This window comes from Aulonocara stuartgranti (assembly GCF_965226115.1).
Source record: "Aulonocara stuartgranti genome assembly, chromosome: 1".
NCBI classification, from domain to species: domain Eukaryota; kingdom Metazoa; phylum Chordata; class Actinopteri; order Cichliformes; family Cichlidae; genus Aulonocara; species Aulonocara stuartgranti.
In genome coordinates, this window is record NC_138939.1 from 22,496,979 (window position 1) to 22,521,185 (window position 24,207).

Consider the following 24,207-nt stretch of genomic DNA (forward strand, 5'->3'; position numbering starts at 1 on the left):
AATGGGTGCTAGTACAATTCTTCTCCATCCCCTAGGCATCCTCTCACACTCTAATCTGGTCCACTGCCCCCTCTCCTGGATGTCTCCTCCACAGTTATGTCATCTGGACCAACTGCCTTTTCACTCTTCATCCTATTTATAGTTTTCCTTGCTTCCTCTTTACTAATCCTCTGCACTTCCTCATTCACTGTCCTCCATCTATCCTCAACTTTCTCTCATTTTCGTCATTCATGAGCTCCTCAAAGTAGCCTTTCCACTTTCTCAGCAAACTTTATTCATTACTACATTTCCATCTCTATCTCAATCACCCTAACCTGCTGCACATCCTTTCCAGCTCAACCTTGCTCCTTCAAAAATATTATTTATTTTAATATATCGCTGAGGAATTATTGATCACCATTTCCATTTCAATTCCCATCAATATCATACATCTGAGGCACTGCGCTTTCTCCACAAGAATGATTAAAAACTATTTTTAATGTATATACTTTATTATACTCCCTTATGAGATTCAGTTAAAATTAAGGCTTATTATTAATTATTTTTCTTCGATTAAAATAATATGTAGTGTATCCAAATGTATCCAAAAGAGATTAAGAATAGGTTTTGACTCTTTATGTAAGAATTATGTAAAATGTACTTTTAACACATTTATTTTACAATGCTCGACTTAAAAATGTGTGGAACTTGGCTTCAGCTAGCTTGTAGCGTCTCATGTTTACAATTGAAATAAATAAAGGCGTGATGAGATTAGTTATATCGGGGTCGTTGTGCTGAAAGTGCTCCGTGGACATTAGATAAGGCCGGAGTGCCGCCCAGAAGGTGGGAGCTGTTTCTGAACGTGGCCAACGGGCTGCTGCACTGACTGTACAGCGAGCCTGTCAAACACAAGCAACACAGCCAACATGGCGGACTGGGGTGAGAAACTAAGTTGGGAAGGATGGCTATCTGTACAACATTTACTTGTCGCACTCGGTGTTTTAAGGGCCTAATACACCTCTCATTGTTAACTCCGGGTGTCAGATGTGGACTGACCTAACGACTCTCATGTTGTTGTTTTTACAGACGCTGACAACTTCGAGCCGGAGGAACCGATTAAAAAGGCGGCAGCGCTGGACAAATGGGAAGGCGAGGACGAAGATGAAGATGTTAAGGTACAATATCGTGACGAACACTCGGTACAGTCTGAGCCGCTTTTTAAAATCGGCCACCGGTTGTTTGCGAGCTGTTAGCTGACCGAGAAAGCGATAGGATGTAATGCCACGCTTCGTCGTGGTTTCTCGTCGCCTGTCAGTCCGAACCTCCGAACCCCTGTTAGCTTTATGCTAACTCATGTGGCTCCAACAGGCAGCCTCTGGAAACTCTAGCTCAGCTAACGGTATGCTGGTATTCGAGTTTCAGTCATTCAAACGTATTGTTAACAAACTGAATAATGGCGTGCCAGTTCATACTTATGGGTTTAATCAAATTTTGGACGTTAGTAGTGTTTTCTACTTCTCTTGGTGTCATGAATTTTGATAGCGGTGCTTGAAGCAAATCTCTCACCGGACGGGCCACTTGAGCTAGCTAGTCTGCTAGCTCTCGTGTATTGTTGCGTCTGTAAATAAGCTTTAATGTTGGGTAACCTCAGTATTGAGTGATTTGGTCATGTGTTCCTAATATACAGGTCCATCCCATTATTACACAGATTTAGTTACATTAAACGATTATTGGAGATTAGCATAATTATGTCTACTCTGGCAAACCCACAGCTTGAGTCACGTTGAGTATGAGGCGGCGTTAGCGTGCTAACCAACTTTAGCCCCATTCAGATGAAATCATCCATTGGGTTGATGACTCAACTCAGCCAAGAACTAGGCCTGGAACTTTCCGACTTTACAGCAGGCAGTAGGAAGCCGCTGTTCAGCTGATACCGTAATACAGGTGGCTGCTACGTGAAAGCTGGCACGGTCTCTCTGTCCAGAAGCCTCAGATAATTGATCCTGTGGAAAGTGCTGGCAGAGGCCTCTTCAGTTCTCCCGTTTTCTGTCGCATATGGCGTCCAGACTGAAGAGCCTGGTGGTTTTATGTCCACTGTAGTACAAAATGGTCATTGTTTAGGAAGAAGGGTTAAGATTTTTGTGGAAATAAGACAATAGCACAAAGTTAATTTTTACTCAAGATAATTACATTTATTCTCAGGCGACTTTCATCCTGCTGCTGCTGTTGTTGTTGTTCATAACCTGCTGGAAATGCAACAGGCCGGTTGTCAAATGTTTGTGTAGTAATTCACAGTTTAAAGTATTGGATATTTCAGTTAGAAATTAGTGTCTTCTTGGATAGGATTACATTTATTTGTAGTGACACTTAAGGTGGATCTTAATATAAGACAGCAATCTACAGGATCACAACCCAAGTGATGTCTGAAGAGTCATCACCTATAAATTAATAATTTATAGGTGAACGGGCGGGGAAGAGGGATGGTGATAAGGGGCAAAAACCAACAAAACAAACAGACAAATGCATATATCAATCACCTGGATCACCTGTTGAGAAAGAAAAAAGAGAAAACAAGTAAAGAAAAAGAGAGCAATATAATAAACGACATCATCACAATGATCTATGTGAATATAACAGTAAATACTAAATATTATACATTATTGTGCAGCACGTAAGATCGACAGCGCACAGTGTGCTTTGAGGTAGCAGCCAAAAAGGATAAAATTAATAAATTAACACTGATGTCATAACTCGTAACTCATTGTCATGAATTACAGAATCTTAAGCTTTAATGTTGTTATATTTTTTTTGATTCTTAACCACTGTTTAATATATACAAGTTCTGCATTATCACACAGTATTAAGCACTCACTGTGTGCATGTGGTACTTTAAGTTGACTGTAGACTGTACTATTTTTATTCTTTATCCTGGTACTGTAACACAGTTATTACCCTTGTTGGATCAGTAACATTGATCGATCCAGCTTATATACATCTGCACCAGTGTAATCAGGACTAGAATAATTTGAACAAGAGGTAGAACAAAAGTTATTCATCTTCAGAAAATGAAGTGGCAGCTGTTGCATGTCGATAACTGATCATTTTAGTTTTAAAAAGTTTAGATTTTTTGTTATTTTAAAATAAAAATTCTGACTGATTGCAGCCTTTGAACTAACTTACATTCGTAAAGTTGTCTAACTCTGTAGGTGTTAAGATGTTGCTCAGAAAAAAATTGTTATTGTTTGTTTTTTTGTTTTGTTTATTTTTGGTTATATTGTACATCTTTGGCTATATATTTACAACTTCTAGCATAGATATTAATAAAAAGGCAACAATTACACACATTACGTTCTGTGTTCACAGGACAACTGGGACGATGATGAAGAAGATGAAGAGAAAAAAACAGATGTGAAGAAACCAGGTTTGTACTCCAGTACCGCTTGCCTTTCACTAATGGATTATACTTGATTACTGAATGATTTTATGTTTCTTATGTCATTATTTTAATTTGCAGAACCCAAGGTTTCTGAAAAGAAAAAGCTTAGTGAAAAGATAAAAGAGAAAGAAAACCGGATGAAGAAGAAACAACAGGAGGCAGTGGAACAGCAAGAAGTAAGTCCCACTTTCTCATCTGTAAACCTTCTGACTCTATGCTCGTTTATCTCTAATAATATCTTAACTCTTACATTTTTATTTACAGGAAGACGAGCTCACTCTTGAAGAACAGCTGGCAGAAAAATTAAGAGTGAAGAAATTACAGGAAGATGCAGACTTGGAGCTAGCAAAAGATGCTTTTGGTAAGACCGGATCAGGTGTAGAAACTTTTTTTTTATCAAGAATATGAGGTCTTCCACAAAATCAGGTTGTATAACTGATGCAATACATTTAGTTTGCAATACATTAGTCGCTGTTGCTTGTAGTTAACATTTAACTAAGACTTAAAAGGCTTAAATACTTGTTTGGGTTTTACATTTTACACAGATGTCCCAGTAATCCTGCTGTAGATGCCACATACTATACCTCACCTCCAAAGGAACAATGCACCATTCTATTATCTGTAAAATGTTTAGAGTGGACTCTAAAAGCTGAAGCTTTAAGTAAGATCTTTACACATGCTTTGGGAAAGCTGTGATTTGAGGAAAATATTTGTGTTTTGTGGTCCTGATGCTGTAGACTCTGTGTTTTTTAAACTGCCGCATGTCTAACAAAAGTATATACTACAGATATGGGATTTTTGAGACCTGATATTGTTCATCTTGTTGTGATTAATGTATGTAATGGTGACCTTTAAATATTTTTCAGGTGTTGGCAGCACTTCAAACAGTGTCACTGGAATTGATGCCATGTGTCCATCTTCCAAAGAAGACTTCACAGAGTTTGAAAAAATGCTAAAAGAAAAGATAACCCAGTTTGAAAAATCTGTGCATTATTCAAGTTTCTTGGAGTCATTGTTTCGGGAACTTTGTATTTCATGTAAGTCTTTTTTTCCTGCTTTTACTGAACATTTTTTATTACACTTGTCTTAAATTAAAAATGCACTGGGCTTGTCCAATAACTACTTATTTTTCTTCCTCTTACAGTGGAAGTAGATGACTTGAAGAAAATCAGTAATTCCCTGTCAGTCCTACTTAGTGAAAAACAGAAACAAGAAAAAGTAAGTGACTGCATGCTTGCATTTATTAAGTTAATTAAGTTTCTATTCAGCAGGGGGTGCTACTCACCCAATACTTACTCGATGTCCAATCATAAAAAGTAAACTCTGGCAAAAGTTTGTAGTTATATAGTCGTTTTCAAATATATATGTATTTAGTTTAAGTCGCTTTTATTTGCCTTCTACAGCAAAACAAAGGAAAAAAGAAGAAGAAGGGGGTCTTAGCTGGAGGTGGTTTGAAAGCACAGCTCAAAGATGACCTTGACTATGCAGCGTTTGATGGAGGCTACGCCCAAGACTATGAGGACTTCATGTGACACTGGCTTCATCACTACTGCCCTTTCCCCTTCTCCCGACTGTCAGAAATGCAGCTGTACCTTCTCATGCTGTCCAGTGCCATCCTGGAAAATCTGAACTGTGTCTTGCCCCCTTCATTTTGCTTCAGTGACCAGAGGGACTATACCAGGGAGCATCCAGTCTCGCCACTCACGGTTTTTTTCTTCTTCTTCTTCTTTTCTCCTTCCATGCAAATGGAATTGCCTTTTCTCTCTCATTCAGCCTCAACTCACAAACAAATCACGCGGAATCTGTTGCTCGACCCAGCTACAACGGAGAATACTACCATAACTGCTGTTATCTGAGTTTTGCAGGGCTTGTTTTTTGTTTTTTGTTTTTTTTTGTTTCTTTTTAAATTAAATGTTGCTCCTGTCAAAATGTCAGATACAGTATTGCAGTTATAAGTCTAGTGACATAGAAACACATGGTTCTATGCAAATCCTTTAAACAGAATGTCATGTATATATTATAGGTCTCACTTACCTGTGGATGATTTTCTTACAGGCAAGTGTATATAGTATCTATAACTTCAGTTGCCAAATGCAGACAATTATTCAGTCCATTATTCATCTTTATTTCTGGAAAGGTTGACTGACGCAATATGAACGTAGTAGTTGTAAGCTTGCAGAGAGCACACAACATTCACTGTAAGATAAAAGGGATAGAGAAGTATAATAAATGTGACTTTAAAACCTCACAGCCATTCTCTTGATATCTCTGGAATATCCTTGAAAATATGGAGCAAACAGTACTTAGTTTTTTTTGTTTTTGTTTGTTTGTTTGTTTTGTTTTTTGTGCATGACAGAAAATTACTAATTGATTTCTACTAATGCAAAAAAAGTATGGATCAGGCAAGTGGATTAACTTGCTACAACTGGTCTCCTAATTGTTGCTTCTGCAGGCTTGTATCAAGTGTGATGAGGAGCGGGGGCTTATGGGCTTCACCCCACCATGTCTTCATATGGGCTACAGTTGGCTGAAAGGAGAGTTTTTCTCCTGTCTTTTTTTTTTTCTTTTTAAGCAGTTGACCAGTTTAAATGTTACATGGACAATTGGATACATACAATGTGGAAGATACAGCATCTGCAGTGTTTTATAAGCATCTAATTTAATAAATCACTGGTCAAAAAAATATTGTTTTTGTCCTTGTTTATAGTACAGTTGGAAAGATGATAATACTTGTGTAATAAATACTCTATTTACATTTTCAAGTAAATATTTGCCACAGTAATGTAAAGTGAGAGGAAGAAACATTACATATTCCTTGAGATGAAGATGCAAGAAATTAGCATAACAGTTTAGTTACTCTTCAAGTGGGGGTGGGGGATATTTATGGATGTATAAACAAAAACATGTTAACACCATCTGGTTTCATTTTAGCAAGTCATCGTCTGGTCTTCATGTTGTTCCTAGGTCTCCTCTTGTCTAGTTTCTGGCTTTTGTACGTTTTCCCTCAGGGTTTCTGGTGCTACGTCTACGACTGCTGCGTGGTGCGTTTGCCCTCTGCCGGCGCCGGTTCTGCCTGCTTTCCCCTCTCACGATGTTTGTTCCTACTGTCTGACCTTGAGAGCGCTGCATTGTTTGAAAGACGTTCTGGCGTGTAACCTCACGGTCTCCACAAATAAACGTTAGCGCTATGCCCTCATTGGTTTTCATGACCCGAGATGTGGCGTCAGAAGTACCGTCAAAGCAGCGGCCAAGTGCAATTTCTTTGGCTGTGCGGGGATCCTGGTCTGTCACCGTATAAATTCCGTAGTTATGGCCCAGAGGGTCAAGAGGCGCCAGCATGGTGAACTCATTGGTGTCATTGTTGACAGCTAGGGGCAGGTGGTTGACTAAATACTCCTGAAGCATTGAGTTGACATGATCTCTCTTGCAGCTTCCTTGTGGGATCACCTTCACCAGTGTACGATCTACACGTTCCTGATCGTACAGCATCCCACTGCACTTGAATTCCAGACACACTGCTGAAACAGATGTCTGGTCCATGTCGCGAATGCTGCGAGTGTCTCGAAGGCCGTACAACTGGCCTACGGTCTTGGGATGGGTACCGCCCATGTTGTGGGACCGCACATTGATCTCATGCGGGCTGTTGATTTTGACCTTGATGTAGCAGGCCCGGTATTCCATAGGCTTGGGCCACCAACTTAGGTAATCCTCCGTCCAGCTCATGGGGTCATCTTCATTAAAGGGCACTGTGTTGTAATCGTAGCGATCTCCTTCGACTCTTGAGAACCGGAAGTGTGCTGCACTAAATGGGGCCTCCTCACATTCTTTCAAGTTCTCAAATGGGTACACTGGTCCGTTACCTTCCTCGGCTGTGTTGGGGCTTGGTTTTGCTACATTGATGCTGAATGCTGTCTTCTTCACTCTGGGGTCCTCGTGGTCAGATCGCATGTAGTTTAGTTTACCAAGGTAAGGCTGAGGCACTCCAATGAGGTTGGGATTGAATTTGGGAGCAGACGGGACAGCCTCCAGTTCCTCTCCACCGAGGTTGGCCATGATATAGGCGGTATAGGCGTCAGCTTTCTGTTCATCGCAGAAAGCAGGAAGACAAGCTCCATTGGGACCAGTGACCACACTATCAAATCGGCCCCAGGCACGGGGATTGGTGGAGTAGCCAGCTTTGGGCTCCATATTTATGAGACTGATCACAACTCCTTCCACCTGCTCGCTGGGCATGAACCGTTCACTGCGGAAAGCCCGAACTTTCACATAACACCTACGGTTCTCTGGGACATCCAAGTTAAACAGTCGCCTTTCTCTGATCTCCATGTTACCAATCAAAAATGTTCTCTCCTCCCTTTTGCCTCTTTTCTTCTTCTCCACCTGCAGACTCCCCTCCTCCTCCCACAGACCAGTTTCAGGGTTCAGTGACCACAGCTTCATGGTGTTGAGGTGCTCTGACATCTGAACCTGAGTAGAGTCCAGTGAAACCTTTACTTCACCTGCATTCAGTGGCTCATTGTTTTCTTCACCTCTAAAGTCAACTGAAAACATGCCATAGGTCCTCAGTGGCATGGTATCACCTTCATCTCCGATAAAATTTAGATCACTTTGAGCTGCGGCAGCTGTGGAGATGTCTCTGGGGTCGAGAAATGTTACACTAGCACTGACGTTACCCGTGAAGACTTCGCCATTTTCCTTGTAGAAGGAATAGGGAGGAATCTGGATTTGAACCATTGGCTCCTGGCTCTCTACCTCCCCAAGCTCAAGAGTATTGGTTTCTGTGGAGCTGATTGTCACAGGGGCTTTTTTTCTGAGAAGTTTTATCTCATGGTAAACAGCCCCACCTTTGGTGTTAAATGGAAGCACTTTTGTGGTGTTGACAAATTTCTGCATGTTGTCCATGAAGGTTAATACTAGCCTCTCTGTATCTTGGGGGATTTGGATAGAGAAGGTTCCTTTGTAGCCTGTACGACTAATTCTGACTCCATTCATAAAAATATGACCAAACCGCATTGGTTCTCCATTGTCTGCAGCAATGGCCCTACCATGCACAATGGACTTAGTGTCCACACATTTCTGGCAGCCACACTTGGTCACCACCATGGTGGGCAGTTGGTAGCCCTGACATGTTAGCTGTCTTTCCTCCATTTTTGCCACACCGCAGCAATAAGCCACTTTGTCTTTGCACCTGATACCATTGTCGAGCTGTTCAGCACATGTACTTGGGGGACACTTGCCCACATCGTAGTAGAATGAGTTGGTACTGTTTTGGAAGCAGTCGTGTGGAAGGCGGATGAGGTGGGATTCAGGTTTAGGGTTGCATGAATGCTCATCTCTGCCTGTGTTTAGATGAAGAAATTAAAATGATTTAGTTTGCGTATACTAAAATTCTCACTTCTGTGTATTCAGCACGTGTTTTCACTTAATTAATACTGCACCTAAGATCCTGAGAGTAGCTGTTTTAGTCTTAATGGCTCCAGTTGGACCACTTGCTCTGCAGTAGTATTCTCCAGACTGCTCTGGATGCAGATCTCTTATGACCAAGGTGCTTTCTGACTCCTTCTCCATGAGAGTGTTATTGTGAAACCTGTTGGTTTACAAAACAAATGAAATAATTCAATAGGAGTTCAACATGTCTACTGTCTAAAATTCCAATATAATTAGTCCTACCATTGGTATGCATCCGGCTGTGGCGTTCCTGCAACTTTGCAGCAGAAGGCAGCACTTTGTCCTGCCCTCCTGACCTTGCTTTCAGGATTGCTCAACACATGAAGTTTCTCTAAAAAACAGAAATAAAATATTACCTCTACATGTTAAACAGATTGTACTTTAGTAAATATGCAGTTCAGAATTATTCTTTCATATTTGGATCCACAAGTAATTCTATAGACATCTACCGGCTCTTTTTAGCTGGACGCTGAGGACAGAGGTACGCTCACTGCTCTTGGGCACAACAACATCAAGGGGGGCATGGCCCTTGAGCCTGACAGTCAGGGTTGTGTTGCCATCAGGGCAGATATTGGGTATGCGGAAATGTCCATTGTGGTCTGTAAGGGTAAGGAATTTGCCAGAGCGAAGGATGGCGGCCCCTTTGGCGACAAGACCACCAGCGCTGCGTACAGAACCCAACATTGTGTGTTCTTCACACATGCATTCACAGTCAGAGTTTGCTTGCCCCATCACACACTGCAGGGAACAAGCTAAGGAGTAACATAAAAACAAGAAAAAGTTTATTAGTAACAAATTTGTAATTGCATATATGTGCTATGTTATTATCTGTGTAGCCTAATTAAGCCTTTTTTTCACCTGTCTTTGGGCACTCAGGTCCATTACATGCTTTCCCATCTAATTTTGGCCCACTGCACAGCAGCGAGTCAGATTGACAATTTCGATGGCGAAGTTGCACCCCCACTTGGCCACAGAGGGCAGGACATGGGCTCCAGTCTGACCATGGTCCCCAGGTTCCCTGAATGTTAATACTGTTATGTGCTGGGGGAAAGAAAAAAAAAAAATAGAAGTACTCTGAAAAGTAATTTTACTTAGATTATGAAAAAAAAATTTAACAAACAAAAAAAAAATAGATCTTTTTTACTGCACAGAGGCAAACAGAAAAAAAATGTTCATGGCCAAACCTTTTGGACATAGGAAACGGACTGCATAGTTGGAGCAGTTGAGCTGGGGACCTTGCTCTTCATTCAGGCACCAGAAGCCCACAGTCGGGTCTGCATGGACCGTCTCCCCAGTTTCACGCGCTGGGATCCATTCAGTGGTTCTGGCTTCGATTGCCTTTGGAGTTTCGCATACACGGGTACGGTAATAGAAACGAATGGCATCCAGCTGTTCATAATCTCCACGGCCTCCAGGATGATCAACATTGAACCATGTCGACCACTGATAGTTATCTATGTGCAAAGAGAGTGCGGAAATAAATATGGTCCTAATAGCACCTCATTGTTACAGTGTTCAACATATCTCATAAAACTTAAGACGATAGAAAGAACACTTTATATCAGTCAGAAAATTTATTGGATTTTTAAGAAACAAAAGTTACCTTCTGTTTGGTAGACAGCAGAACTAGACTCTTTGCCACTTTGTCTCCATGATCCTGCAAAGGACATATCACAAACATTTGATTAGCTCATGTCACGTTTTTCATGGCGATGTAATGTTCCATATTGACAGAAGATGGCGCTAAACATATTTGAAAAACTTGAGCTTTTACGCATTAAATCTAGCTTTACAGACATAGAGTTACATCTATGTCAGTTTTTGAGAGCAGGGCTCAGTAGTGTCAATTTGCCTTTATACATGTAATGTTTCATTTCCACTTAAGTGGAAAACTGAAGTTTAAGTTAAAACTTAATTATTAACTGAATTAAAATGTATTTAAAAAATTAAAAACTTTATTAAACAGCCCATAAGAACGGGAAAGAAAGATTATTTAAGTGAGTTTGAGTGTGGATGTTGGTGCCAGAGTAAGAGACCATGCAGTGATTTTTACTGCGGAATCAGTTTTGTGTTCAGTACAGTGCCTGTTGAAATACTAAACATCACAGACATTTGAGCAGTGGTTTTGGCCAGAGATTTCTCCACATTCTGTCAATGTTCTTACAGACTCCAGATGAAACACCCAAATTCTTTGTAATTTTATGTTGAGAAACGTTATTCTGAACATGCAGTCTTTCACAGAGTTGTCAAGCCTTCCGGCCCCCCATCTTTAGTTGTGAAAGACTCTGCCTCTAGTTTTTTTTTTTTTTTTAGTACCCAATCACTGACCAGTTGCAGTTTAAACTACACACCACATGTTTTTAGCATTACTGAACTTGGCAGTCACGTCCTTTTATCAAACATTTCGCTTTCATCAATGTTTTTTTCCCGCACAAAACTTTGAAAAACGTTTACGATTTGATACATTGTCATCAATCATGCTAATCAAATGGTTTGCAAATCACTGCACTCTATACTCTTTACACGGCATTACGATGCGCGAATGCGTGCTGGCTGTGATGCTTTGTAACTTTTCTTTAATCATCTTTTTACTCAAATGATGACAAAAGGAGCTTTTTGTGAGAGACCCACCTTGAGCTGTAACAACAGTGGCTGCAGTGATTCCCAAGAAAATGAACAGACACCTCAGCGACATTTTCACACTCTTCTGCCACGTTTGACACTTGAACTTTCACCCCTGGTATGTGTGCTTCTCACAAGGAACTTCAGTGGAGAAAAAAGTGTTTCATGTTAGCAGCGTTTGATAAAACCATCCAAATTTTAAAATATGTATTGACACTCAAACTGACTTATTGCATTAGCTGCCAAAAGTAATAAAATAATAGTTCATGTTTAGATTGAAAATTTGTCCTTAAGTATATTCACCATTATACATTTGATCTTTTTAGCTTTTGGGATGAAACACCCCCCCCCCCAAAACATGGCTGGACAGAGCCCCCCTTCCCCCTCAGATTACACATCTGTGTTAGTCATCAGTATTTGTCAGGGGAACACTCAAACATTTGTGCATCCACTGTTGAAACACTGGCCTCACCGTCCAAATCTCCACACAGAAGGTTCAGATTAGCACACTTTAAAAATTGTACACTGCAGACTAATTTGTCACCTTTGCTTGTAAGGTGAAAGAACAGAGAAAGTGTTAATGAAACAACACGTTAGTTAGGCTTGAGATGGATGGGTTGAAGGAAATGAAGAAAAAAAGACTAATAGTAAAACTCGTATCAGCAAGACTAACCCGGAATAAGGCTACAGGTAAGACACCTGATTCCAGTCACAAATGGCACTAGTTAAATTCCAAGCTCTGGAATTTGAATAAACCCTCCACTTTCTGTAACATAATCAACCAACATCGGCCATAAGTACAGCTGCTCACTTTGATGTAGTGTTGCCACATCTCTGTGCAGTCTCAGCAGTTAGTAACAGACTTGTGAGGCATTAATTTGTGTAGCCCAGTAAACTGATTTTTACTTACCTTTCTCTGTTCTGAGCTTAGTTTTTGTTTCTCTCTTAGAATGTCCTTCTTTTCTCTCCCGTTATACTTCTGTTTCACATTTCTTTCCTCCTCTTCAGTTCTTCCCTCCTCTGGTTCAACACACTCCTTCATGTCTCCTTTATACCTCTTCCCTCTTTGCCTCAGCCAACACCCCCTCCCCTCCCTCTGTGGCAGCGTGCCACAGTATCTTTGCACTAATATCTTTATAATTCATCACATTTCTTATAAAAGCCATGATGCACAACAGCTATTATATAGTCTTACATATATAAGATGGGAAATTCAGAGGTTCTGACCAACACATGCTGGTGTTAATAAAATCGATCCCCGTGCCCAAGATCAGTGCTGTCAGGGTCAATCTGGGCATTTGTCCTCTGCTCTGCTCTCAGTCTGCATGCTTCCTTCTTAAGCTGGAAGAGCTGGGGATTCAGATATTCCACATCAACTTTATAATCTTGTGATAGGCACAAGAAATAAAAAAAAAAAGCATTTGTAGCAATTAGAAATTCAGATTTTGACCATTCGAAGAAGACAAAATCTTCAGTTATACTTTTTTCTTTCTTTTTACTCTCAGATGTGAAGCAGATTTGAGCGAATTAATTGTTTGCATGTGCATTTATCTCCATTTTGTTGTGTAATCAGTGAGCAACCTCTGTGCAGTGCCCCTGGACCAGCTGCTAGATCAAGGACACAGTGAGAGGAGAATTATGCCCGAAAGTTTTTGGTGGCAGAGGAAACCAAATGAAACCTAAACAGGTGCTGTCAAATGCAGGCTTGGATTACTTGTCTGTATGGATTGCGTACTACTAACTGAAGATTTGGTTATTTTGTACAAGATGATAATAATAACATTTAGAAATGCACATTTTTTAAAAAACGTGTTATGACTCAGCAACCAAACAGCTGCTTATAGACACACGTACCCAGGAAGCAGCAACATTTTACCATTCATTTATTTCCTGACCTAGTGAAAGTACAGTCTGGGGGCCCGATTTTGGTCTCTACAAAGTCCTGAGGGACAAGTCTAGCTCTTTAACTGCTAAATGCTCCACTATGTTCACCAGATAGCTGCTACCTTTGTCTGGTGTTTGGTATTTATAGCTTTTCCAGACAAAAGAGAAAACAGCTGCAGGTTGAAACAACAAAAAAGCTCTGCAGAGATGAGCTAGAGATAACGCTGAATTGTTATCTCCAGCTCATCTCTGCTGCGTAAATCTATGTTATTAAAAACATAGATTTACGCAAGTGTTTTTTTTTCCCCTCAGTGATGTTAAACCAGACAAAGAGGCACAGAGTCACAGAGCGAGCTAGAGGAGCAAAGTCTGTCATGTCTGTTAGAAATCCTGTAAAATTGTCAGCATCTGTTGTTTTTCCACAGAACATTTATTAGCTGACGTCTTTTTGTCAATTACAAGGCAAAGAACAACCTGCAGCGGAAGAATTTAACCGGGTCCTGCACCACAGGCCTCAGGCCAGGTAAAAGGACAAATGCCAGTGGCAAAGTTTGGTCAACTGCTTATTACATAAAACACATACAGTCGCATGTCTGTGAGCACAGGGTTCTCCGGAGGTGAAAAACCCAACACAATCAGGTTCAACAACCTTGAAGCTTCATGTTTAGTTTCCACCAATTACTGACTTTCCTTTGCAGAGGTGCTTTGGTTTGGGGAGAGAAAATAAGCGTCAGTGTGGTCAAGTTTGGAGGCAGATAAAGGGCCAAAGCAATGCTCTGCCTTTGTTTACGTGTAGAAAAGGCACTCATGGAAAAATAGCGTATTCATCGACACGGTCGAGTGAGCGTGAAAATCTGAAATTGATGTAACGAGGCTGTATTTGCAATACTTTTCACTAAAACAAATTTATACTCTGGTTAAGCGTAATAAATATCAATCACATATTCGCCAGAAACTTAGACACCAGCCACCACTTTCACTAAAGAGGTTTTTAGTGAAGACAACTTTATGGCACTTTATGACAAATGAACTTTGTGTCTTTATAAATGAAAGGACAGAAGAGGCGAGTAATGACTTCATGGGAGGAAAAGTGACTGAATAAGCAAACACACAAAGTCAGGTTTCCAGGCAACAGAAACATCTTGTTGGGCAGAGTTTGTGGAATTACATCAAATGAGACAGGTTGTTTTTATGAAGTGAGGATGAGGCTGATCCTCATCACACTTTATTCAAGCTGCACTGTGCCAAGGCAGACGGTTGTTTACCATCAGGATGGCATTAACTCAGCCTCTGGCAAGATCTCCCATCAACAGGCCATTAAATATCTGTTACAGTTTACATTTAGCAAACAAATGGAAATTTGTTTTATCCGCCAGTCGTTTTAGTAATTATTTAAAGTCATGTGAAAACGAAAGTTTGTGCAATACTGTGAGAAAAACCTTTTGTTAGGAATTAAGAGAGTATGTAGCAGCTGCTACCCAAATGCACTTTCATCAGCAAGTCTGAGCACCTCTACAAAAGCAAAAGTTTTAGTGGTTGGTCTGGAGGATTCAGCTGTGGGTTACCACAAAGGCACACTCTTCCCAGGATCAGCATCCCAGAAAAATCACCCCCAGGTCAGACTGTGCAATGTTCAGAGAAACTGCAAAGAAAGCCAGGAGCTACATCTCAGACTCTACACTGAAGCTAAAACACACTCTTAAAAAAGTTTTGCTGTGAGAAAGCCTCTTAAAAAAGCAACATGGTAGGACAGCATGTGTTTGCAAAGTTGGATCTGAAGAACCCACAAGACTTCTGGAACCACATGTTTAGGGATAACAAAACATTACAGCACATCAGCACAATCACCTCATCGCCTCATCAAGCGTGGTGATGGAGGGGAGATGATTTGGGTTCGTTTTGCAACCACAGGACACGGGCACCTTGTAGTCATTGAGTCCACTGTGGACTCCTCCGTATATCAGAGTATTCTAGAGTCAAATATAAGGTCATCTGTCCAAAAAATAAACCAAACTGGGGTTACGTAACAGGACAAGGATCACAAGTAAAGCAAGCATCAAATCTATAACAGTGGTATAGAAAAGTCATACGGAAAACTATTATCTCAAGTTAATGCTGCTAAATTTGATTCTATAAGCTACTGAATCACAGGCTGTACTTGACTGTGACAACTTTCTTTTTCACATGACTGAAAAAACTGCACTTTTATTCTGTGATCATCATTGGTTTAATTTTGGTCTTTTATTGGTGACTCATCGTTTGTCTTTGGTCTGTGATGGAAAACAGATTGAAGCACTTTACTTAACTATATCCATTTCATATATAAGTATATATATGAAATGGATACCTTCACATCAGACAACTATAGTCACTGGATACATTTTAAATTGCATTTTTACACATAAGATAAATAAATCCCAAATGGTAAGCAGTCAAAGCATTTGACATTTGATACCAGAGGTATTAGTGTAGCAGTGGATACTACAGCAGCATAAATTCCTGCATTGTTTGTGGTTAATAGACTGTTTTAGCCCCCGTGGGATACATGCCAATCATCCAAATGGTGGGAGGCGGGTTGCATTCTTTCCTGATAATAAATATGTAGGTTCTTACTGGCAGCTCTACACCATTGTTATACAACCTTAGAACATCCTGAACTGACACACCATCAATTACAGGACTGAAGTCTCAGGAGATAGGGTTGTAAAGCCAGAAATATAGAGAGAACAACACTAAACTCCTTCCTCTACAGTCAAAATACGTGATCGCAACAAATTTGCGCTGCAACTGGAGCTATAGAACCCCAAAGCGCTCACAGGTCAGATAAGTTTCAGTTTAAAGTCTTCAATTTAGATGCTGATTCACCTGCAAAATTTAAGTGTAAAATTTAACATTACTAACAATTTGATGATCAGGCATCATCAGGACATGAAAATAATATTAATATGTATATATATTATTATAATTCCTACTGCACTTTATGTACATATAAAAAGGAAAACCTTGGTGTTATTTACTGAATATATTAACCATCTGAACATTTGGCTTTTAAAAAAATTGATTATTTATTATTATTATTATTACCAGTCTGCCCCCGTCCCTTTTTTATTGTTTTCTAATGCATCTCTAATTCCTCCTGTCTCCTGTGCTGCTGTAACAAGCGAATTTCCCCAGTGTTGGGTTAAATAAAGTTTATGTCTGGAAAATTCCACTAGTGGTGGAAAATAACCAGGTGAAGTAAAATGTAGCATTTGTATAGGAAGAGGTAAATGCAATTATTATCAAAGTGAAGCCCACACTGATGCATCAATTACAGATCAATAAAATAGTTTATATCGTTCTACACAATGCACAGATTTTCCTATTGTTTCCTTCTTCAGCCACACTCTAATTTATTCACTAAAGAATTGGTTAAATTTCAGAAGCAAGATAAGATAAAAAATAATCTAGGTGATGTGATTGGTTAATAATGGCACAGCATTAACATCCACACATCATTTTGAATCCTTGACCTGTGATGGAATATAAAGACTGAAGACCTTCCTTCTCCATCAACGCTGAAACTTTAGTTACTCTGGGCTTTAAACCTGGTGCTATATTCAGTAAATGATGAATGAAGGCATCAGTTATTTTAATCTAATCCCAAAACACAAAACCATCTTTTGTGAGAAACCCCTAAATCATTCTATCAGGAATTATTGGTTTTCATCAGAGATGTAGTTTTTGTGCTCTCTGATGATGCTGAGCTTTCTCCAAAGTCAAATGTATCTTCTAAAGGTTTTAAAATCTTGATTTTCTTGAGTTTCAACCACTTTTTCCCCCAGAAGGAAGTAGAGTGGGCTCTCTCTCCCTCTGTGTGATGCCGGGCCCCTAATGACAGAAGCAGAAGCTGCTCTGCATATTTTCACTGGTAGAGTCATTAAAGGGACCAGTAGCCACCCCCTCCCCCCAGTGCTCTCTGCTTAACCTCTGTTTCCTTGCTGTCCTGTCTGCTTTCGTAACGTACAGTCTGTCTACAAGACATACAAGTCTCTTCTGTTTCAGTACACTAAATTACTCACCGCTCTGCGGATTAAAGGAAAGTCCTGAAACAATACTCACATGCCTGTTTGCCCTTGGAATACAGTTATTCACACAGAATGCACAGATCTTGCTTTACGAAAGTTAAACAACACTTTGCATGGTGATTGTGGAGTTTGTCTCTCATCTCTTGCAGAGCAGCTGCAAACAGAATTCGGACAGAAGGTGCAACTACAGCACACGGTAGGGTTACAGGATACATGAAGACTATATTGTAAGATAAGAATGGGAGGAAATATGGTGGAAAACTGACTTGTTTAGATTATCGCATAATCTGGCAATTATCTCTTAATTAAAATGATATAATTTACAGTGTGTGTGCCATCAAACACATTCTTTGGCTCAAAAAACAGTCCAAAAGTGAGAGATAAACTGTGGCAGCTAAAGAAACTGAAGTGAGCAAGCGACAGAAATGATGTGTGATTTTATTGCTGTTTATAGAAATACAATCATATTACATCATCACAGAAGACTTTGTGTTTTCTTAAGCCATAATGACACGTGAACTCTAGTTTTATTGTTTCAAGCTGCAGCTTCTTTATCTGTAAGACACAACAGATGCATTAATACATCTGGAAATACTGCTGCCTGAGCAGAATGTGCAGCTTCCATGCATTTACCTATTAACTGCATTATTCTCACACTGGTTCAACTGGACAACACACAGATATTCTACTAGTGATCTTGGAAGTTAAAGACCGTTTTATGTCCGCATTTGTTTTCTCACACGTACCTCTGTGACAACAGCTCTGGTGTGTCATCTTCCTTTAATGATTGTGTCAAACTTACAACATCTGCACTAAAACGGTGTGGCCTGGATCACAGTAAGTCGTAAGTTGCAGAATGTAGCCTACCACACACAATATGTTTAGTTGTAATGTATTACTGTTGGATTGGCCCACATAACTCACAGTCAGGAAAGCAATAAAATAAAATTGGCTGTGTTAGTCTCAGCAGTGGAAATGTTATTGAAAATGTGCCGTGAAAGAGGTGCTTATTTAAGTATGAGTAAATAAACCACAAAGGAAGTCAGCAGCACGAACAGACTGAAGGCTGGCAGACCTCTCCTTCACATCTTATGATTACATTAATTCAGGCTGTTTTATCGAAGAAGGATTGTTTTTTTCTCCTTGAAGCAAGAAAAATAGAAACTATCATCAGAGATCAATTAAACAGTTTTTTTGCAAATTTTTTAAAACGTTGTGACTAAAGGTAAAATGCTGTTTTACAGCACTGAACACTGAAAACCTATTGATTATCATGGATCACAGTGTGTGTAATGAGTTACTGAGAAAATAAGGACATTTAAGAATATTTAGTTAATATTTTGATACTTATTGTATTATATTATAAGGCTGTAACTACTGATTGTTGTTAATAGCAAGATATATATTCATCCATCCATTCTTTTCTGCTTATCCAATTCAGGGGAGTCAGGAGCTGGACACTATCCGAGGTGTGATCGGGTGAGAGGCAGGAGACACCCTGCATGAGTCACCTGCCTATTTCAGGGCTAACACAGAGAGACAGACAACCACTCACATTCATACCTCTGGCAAATTAGAACCACCAATTAACCTATCGTTCTCTTTGGATTGTGGGTGAAAGCCAAAGCACCACGAGAGAACCCACACAGGCACAGGGAAAACATGTTACTCCACACAGAAGGGCCCCAGCTGGGAGTGGATTTGAACCCAGGACCTTTTTGCTGTTCTCACCACTGCACCACCACGCTGGCCCTGACTCACCACAGTAGGTAGCTCTGTATGTTTGATCTGGCAGTTTTCATGCCAGATGCCTTTCATAACCTTTCATGATGGAAACCCAAAGGGATTTGTGTCTCTTTCTGTGATTGAACCGGGAAGCTTTCATGCTGTTCTGTAAATGTGTTAACAAGTTAATTAGACCACCTGTCATAAAAACAAGAAAACACAAATATTTAGAAATCTGGGAAACACTTGTTTCAAACTGGGTCCACATTGTTATACCCGGATCTGGTTCCAACATGTGGATTCACACTGAGAAGTCAGAAATGAATCAAGCATCACATCCAGTCACTGAAACGAATTCTTCTATTCATGAATGCCATTAAATAGCAATAATTTCTGCCTTTTCCTGCAAAACGGTACATTTGAAAATTTATGGATAACAACAATAGTTATATTTTAGCATAAAAAATACAATTTCAAAAAAAAAAAAGACATGTATGTCTGAACCCTATAAATTTATGGCAACTGAGACATAAACCTCACATTAGGTAGCGGTTTGTTAAGTACGGTACATTTAATTGTTAGTTTAGCAAGGTGATCTTTAAACGGCATATCTGAAGGAAGAGAGGGTCATAAGTAAAAACTACAAACTAGCATGCTAACTTATAATCAGCCTGAGGGGTAATGAGTTAGCTTCCTATTTTCTTCAGTTCCTGTTTTCAACAACAAGCTGCAGCTACATTTAAAGCCAGAAATAAACATATAAGGGCCACATGGTGCTCTCTGGAGCCATACTGGTGTTCTGGGACATAAAATGCAACACTGAGGTCATTGAGCATTCAGGTCACCAGGCCAGTTACCAGATAATTTATAAGCATTATGCAGCTTTAATTTACACGCAAAATGATGACATGTTACAATAAATCATACAGCAATGTTCATCATTTAAAAAAAAACAAAGTTATCCAAGAAAAATATATCTAATCGATATATCTAATAAATATGTCAGACAAGTTGAAAGGTGCTAATATTAGAAACCTGATACTGTGCATGTTTATGAAATCTGCTTCATGCTACTCTTTACCCTCACTAATGACACACTTACATCAGTGTTTTAAATGGAGAAAGCATGTTTATATTACAAACAACTAACTTGGCATTTGTACAAGAATGTAAACACTGTTTGTCTAACATATCGCCGATGTTCTTAGCTTAATGACACCCAGTCACTGAAGTGGAGAGCGAACATCTGCGAGATGTTAGGACCAATCCATTACTGCACATGACCAAAGCGCAAACGCATTTCCTCTTAAATGACTGTAAAGACATTTTAACCTGGAAACAAGCAAAGGGAGAGGACATATGGTTTTCTCCCTGCCACGTTATAGAGAACACAAGTAAATGTTCAAGCATCGACTTCATGTTTTCTGGCTCTAGCTCACTTAAAGCATGAAGACATGCAGAAATAAGGAGTAGATTAGAAACATGTGGCCACTGACTTGGAAGACAGATGATATGTGCTCAACAAGGTCATCCATTTACCTCTTCAACCAGAGTTTGGAGACCCCTGGGGATCCTCAGTGCTAAAGGTCTGAGGAGATGGGGATATCTGGCTTAGCAGGAGAAAACAAAATAAAACAAAACTACACTTTTTTTTGTCTTCATCTTATTGTAGTTCTTGTTGTATTTAATAGCATCTTAGTTTTTTTTTTATTTTTATTTTTTTATCTCCAAACCAATGCTACTCTTTTCAAAAACTATCTAGACTGAAAATTGCACATTGTTGTAATTTCTGTCTTAGCGCTCTGGTCTGGTTTGGTAATAGACATTTAAAATCAAAAGAAGGACTCAGCAACATCGTAGGCCATAAATAAAAAATAAAACTGTAAGAAAAGTGTAAATGTCGTGGCTTTTTATTGGAACAACGGTGTGATGCAGTCTGACATTGCAGTATAGATAAAATACTAGTAGATATTGAAAGAGTCTGCCACAGAATTTGGTCAGTAAAATAAACAGGAAGGTGAGTCAGTCTTTGGGAAAGATTATGAGATGGAAGAAGATGTTAGGAGAATCTTTAACATTTGAGAAACTGAATCCTGGTCAGTCCAACATGACACCGCTGGCTTCAGAAGCCTCTAAGATGCCACATATCCACGCAGACATTTGTTCAGCTCTTCCACGTTTTATGTTGCTCTTCTTGAAGTGTTCATATTGTATTTTATTACTTGGAGTATCCTACAAAGAGTGCTGCTGCAGATGTTTGACACACTATATGGACAAAAATATTGGGTTACACTTCTTAGCCTGTGAATTTAGGTGTTTTCAGTCTTATGGCCTCAGCTGTAATGTGACCAGCCTTGTAGTCTGACTTGATAAAGATTTGTGAAAGAATGTCTCGTTTTAAATAGCTGACTGAACTGAACTGAATTCCTTCGCTTCTAGATAGTCTATGATCAAGTGTTATTATTGCAAAGCTGAAGCATTGAGGAACACAAAGTAACAGAGGTGTAAAAGTCACCGACACTCAATGATTGCAGAGCTCTAAACCTCCACTGGCATTAACATCAGCTCAGAGCTTCATGGCATAGGTCTCTATAGACAGGCATCTCCTGTAGATGTAATGTGTCAGTGACCCAGTACTTTTGGCCAGGTGGTGTATTTATACAACTTATTATCAATAGAAGAGGATTATAAACTTTGCTCCTGTCCATGAAGAAAGACATTTATATGAAGGTTCCTCATTTATTCGTGCTTTTTTTCTCCCAACAAGAGTGAAAGACAGGAAACTCACACAGCTGTGTGAATCACATAAGATCACGAGTTTTCAGGAGGTTAAAGTAATTCAAAATCTGGCTTCATTCAATTTCACAGAAAAAAGGAAATGGTACAAAACCAGACCACACTTGGACAAGAGGCTATTCCCCAGTCACATGACTCACTTTTAGGATCCCATCCAGGCAAAAAAAGAAAGAAGAAGAGGTAGAAAATGGTCCCTGTGAAACCTGACTCACAATGTGAAAACTTTAAACATAACTACACTTTGGATCTTTATTTTCTAACCAGTTTTCTTTGTGAATTGCTGTCTATCATCACGGATACATCTTTTTGATACACTTGGGTATAGTCTGTCTGTAAGACGTGAAGAGACAGGAAATGCAGTTTTTTCTTCCCACTGTCACTAAAGTGCTTGCTCACAGGGTTTTTTTTCCATTGTGGGGTTTTCTTTGTATCATTGTAGAATCTTGACTTTATAACATAACAAACACACCGTTATGTAATGTTGTTGTGATTTGGAGCTATAAAAAATGAATTGAATTGAATTATGTGTCGGTTAAGATTTAATTCTAACACTGACAATGAAACTTATCATTAGCTCATGAAAAGGCAAATTTAGCCCTTTAAACTTTACTTAAAAAACTTTGTTCTTTTACAATCCCTTTCTGATATGTAAAAAGCACAAAATCATGACAAGCTTTTGGGTTTTGGGTTAATGTAAATTCCCTCAGGGATTTTAAGACAAGTTTCCCCAAACAAACAACAGCTTAAGAGTGCAGGAGTCACAGTTTATCATCTTGCAAACAATAACTGTACTGGACAGGACTTTAGTGTTGCATGATGTGGAAAACTGTTGCAGGGAGAGAAAAAAAAGTTTGTTCACCTTCCGGCCAAGAACAACAGAAGATGGGGAAAAACTTTCCTGGTCATGGTACTTCATTCAGAGCTAAAATTCAGTGGTGCCTCATTTTATGTCCATGTACCAACACTACTCAAACAGCAAAAATGTCTTGGAAGTCGAAACACCATAAGCACAAATAAGGACCATGTATTTGAACTACATGGTTCAAATATGGTGTGACAACCTTTATAAAAACAGTCAACTCACACATACATTTAGCTCTGGAGCAGGTTGGTGGACCACTTCATTAATCACTGCCAATGACTGCCAACCTCTGAATCTGTTTCTCTTGGAGTCAAATATGAGAAAAGTTCTCAGAATCAGCTGGTGCTCTTTTTGTACAATAAACACATCTAACATATCTAAAGAATCCATGCATAATTTTATTATTGGGAAAACTGTTTTAGTTACATTTAATGACTGTATAAAAGTAATTTGGCTGTAAAAGTAATTTCTTGCTTTTTAAATTGCTATATATATTTTTTCCCCACAGTAAAGGAAATCTTCACCTATACCACGTGGTGATAGTGTCACACAGGCTGGACTCAAACTTCAGACACAGACGGGGGTTTAGTGACTTTCCCAAAAAGAAGAATGTTTATAAATAATACACAAAACTTGAAACTACGAGATGTAGCTGTACGTGATACAAGTGGTGATAACTAAGGCACAGCGCAGGAAAGGGATCAGGATACGAGGTGCTGGGGTCAGAAGCTTTGAGAGCAGGTCGGAGGAAGCGTGGGGGAGAAGACTGCCGACGGGTTTCCGGTGCATAATCGTTTGGCTGTGATCCAGAGAGTCCAGAGTTCCAAACCAGAGATGATGGCAGGAGGGAAGGCAGGTGCAGCAGGTAATCTGAGTGGTGTAGTGACCAGCGATGAAAAAGGTAGGCGAGAAACTGCACAAGGTGAGTGAATGGCCCTAGAGGTATAGGGTCAGCAGAAGATAGCATCCTACCCATTGTTTCTGGAGTTGGACACCCCTGAGCTAGAAGCATACTCTAACGGGCAAAATTAAGGGGCAAACCGTCCTACTTATTTAAATTTATGCTGGAATTATTGTGTGACAGCAGAAAGGTGCATAAACTACAGAACACCGGTCTTAAATAAAGCCAGCTGAACAGTCAACAGGTGTGGAGAACAGGCTATGAGGCGTGGAGTGGAGTTCCAGGAGTGGAACCGTGACAAAATACAACACGTGGCATAAAACATTTTTTAAATTTAAAACTTAAAGACAACAAATTTTCTCTAAATTATTAGCAGAAAAGAGATAAAACATCCAGGGTATAAATGATTGTTACTTTCATTTTATGTCATCAGCATTAGACTTAATGATGCACAACGTTGGTCATAGAAAAAATAATTTTAACAAAG

The 24,207-nt window shown here is 39.5% G+C and overlaps 3 protein-coding genes across 3 annotated transcripts in view; 1 reads left to right on the forward strand and 2 right to left on the reverse strand.

Annotated features, from left to right (window-relative positions):
- Positions 1–24,207, reverse strand: part of LOC309703837 (uncharacterized protein) — a 435,129-nt gene that overhangs the window by 230,692 nt on the left and 180,230 nt on the right. The gene's annotated exons all lie outside the window — the stretch shown is intronic.
- eif3jb (eukaryotic translation initiation factor 3, subunit Jb) lies at positions 758–5,663 on the forward strand. Its single transcript, XM_082540877.1, has 8 exons — positions 758–918; positions 1,066–1,154; positions 3,343–3,400; positions 3,494–3,591; positions 3,680–3,776; positions 4,282–4,452; positions 4,560–4,633; positions 4,819–5,663. The coding sequence occupies exons 1-8, from the start codon at positions 906–908 to the stop codon at positions 4,945–4,947; spliced, it is 729 nt and encodes a 242-aa protein (XP_082397003.1). The 5' UTR covers positions 758–905; the 3' UTR covers positions 4,948–5,663.
- On the reverse strand, positions 5,742–12,508 carry cilp (cartilage intermediate layer protein, nucleotide pyrophosphohydrolase). The gene is made up of 9 exons (XM_082540864.1): positions 12,396–12,508; positions 11,495–11,626; positions 10,467–10,520; positions 10,048–10,317; positions 9,722–9,904; positions 9,313–9,615; positions 9,086–9,194; positions 8,854–9,002; positions 5,742–8,754 (listed from the first exon to the last, which is right to left on the reverse strand). The coding sequence occupies exons 2-9, from the start codon at positions 11,556–11,558 to the stop codon at positions 6,392–6,394; spliced, it is 3,495 nt and encodes a 1,164-aa protein (XP_082396990.1). The 5' UTR covers positions 11,559–11,626; positions 12,396–12,508; the 3' UTR covers positions 5,742–6,391.

Bases quoted from the DNA above. Each gene is read 5' to 3' on its own strand.
- eif3jb (XM_082540877.1), top strand. The intron at 3,401-3,493 runs GTTTGTACTCCA...TTTAATTTGCAG, and splicing joins AACAGATGTGAAGAAACCAG to AACCCAAGGTTTCTGAAAAG. The intron at 3,592-3,679 runs GTAAGTCCCACT...TTTTATTTACAG, and splicing joins AGGCAGTGGAACAGCAAGAA to GAAGACGAGCTCACTCTTGA.
- cilp (XM_082540864.1), bottom strand. From the start codon at position 11,558: ATGTCGCTGAGGTGTCTGTTCATTTTCTTGGGAATCACTGCAGCCACT. The intron at 9,195-9,312 runs GTAGATGTCTAT...TCTGTTTTTTAG, and splicing joins CGTCCAGCTAAAAAGAGCCG to AGAAACTTCATGTGTTGAGC. The intron at 8,755-8,853 runs GTGCAGTATTAA...ATCTAAACACAG, and splicing joins AGCTACTCTCAGGATCTTAG to GCAGAGATGAGCATTCATGC.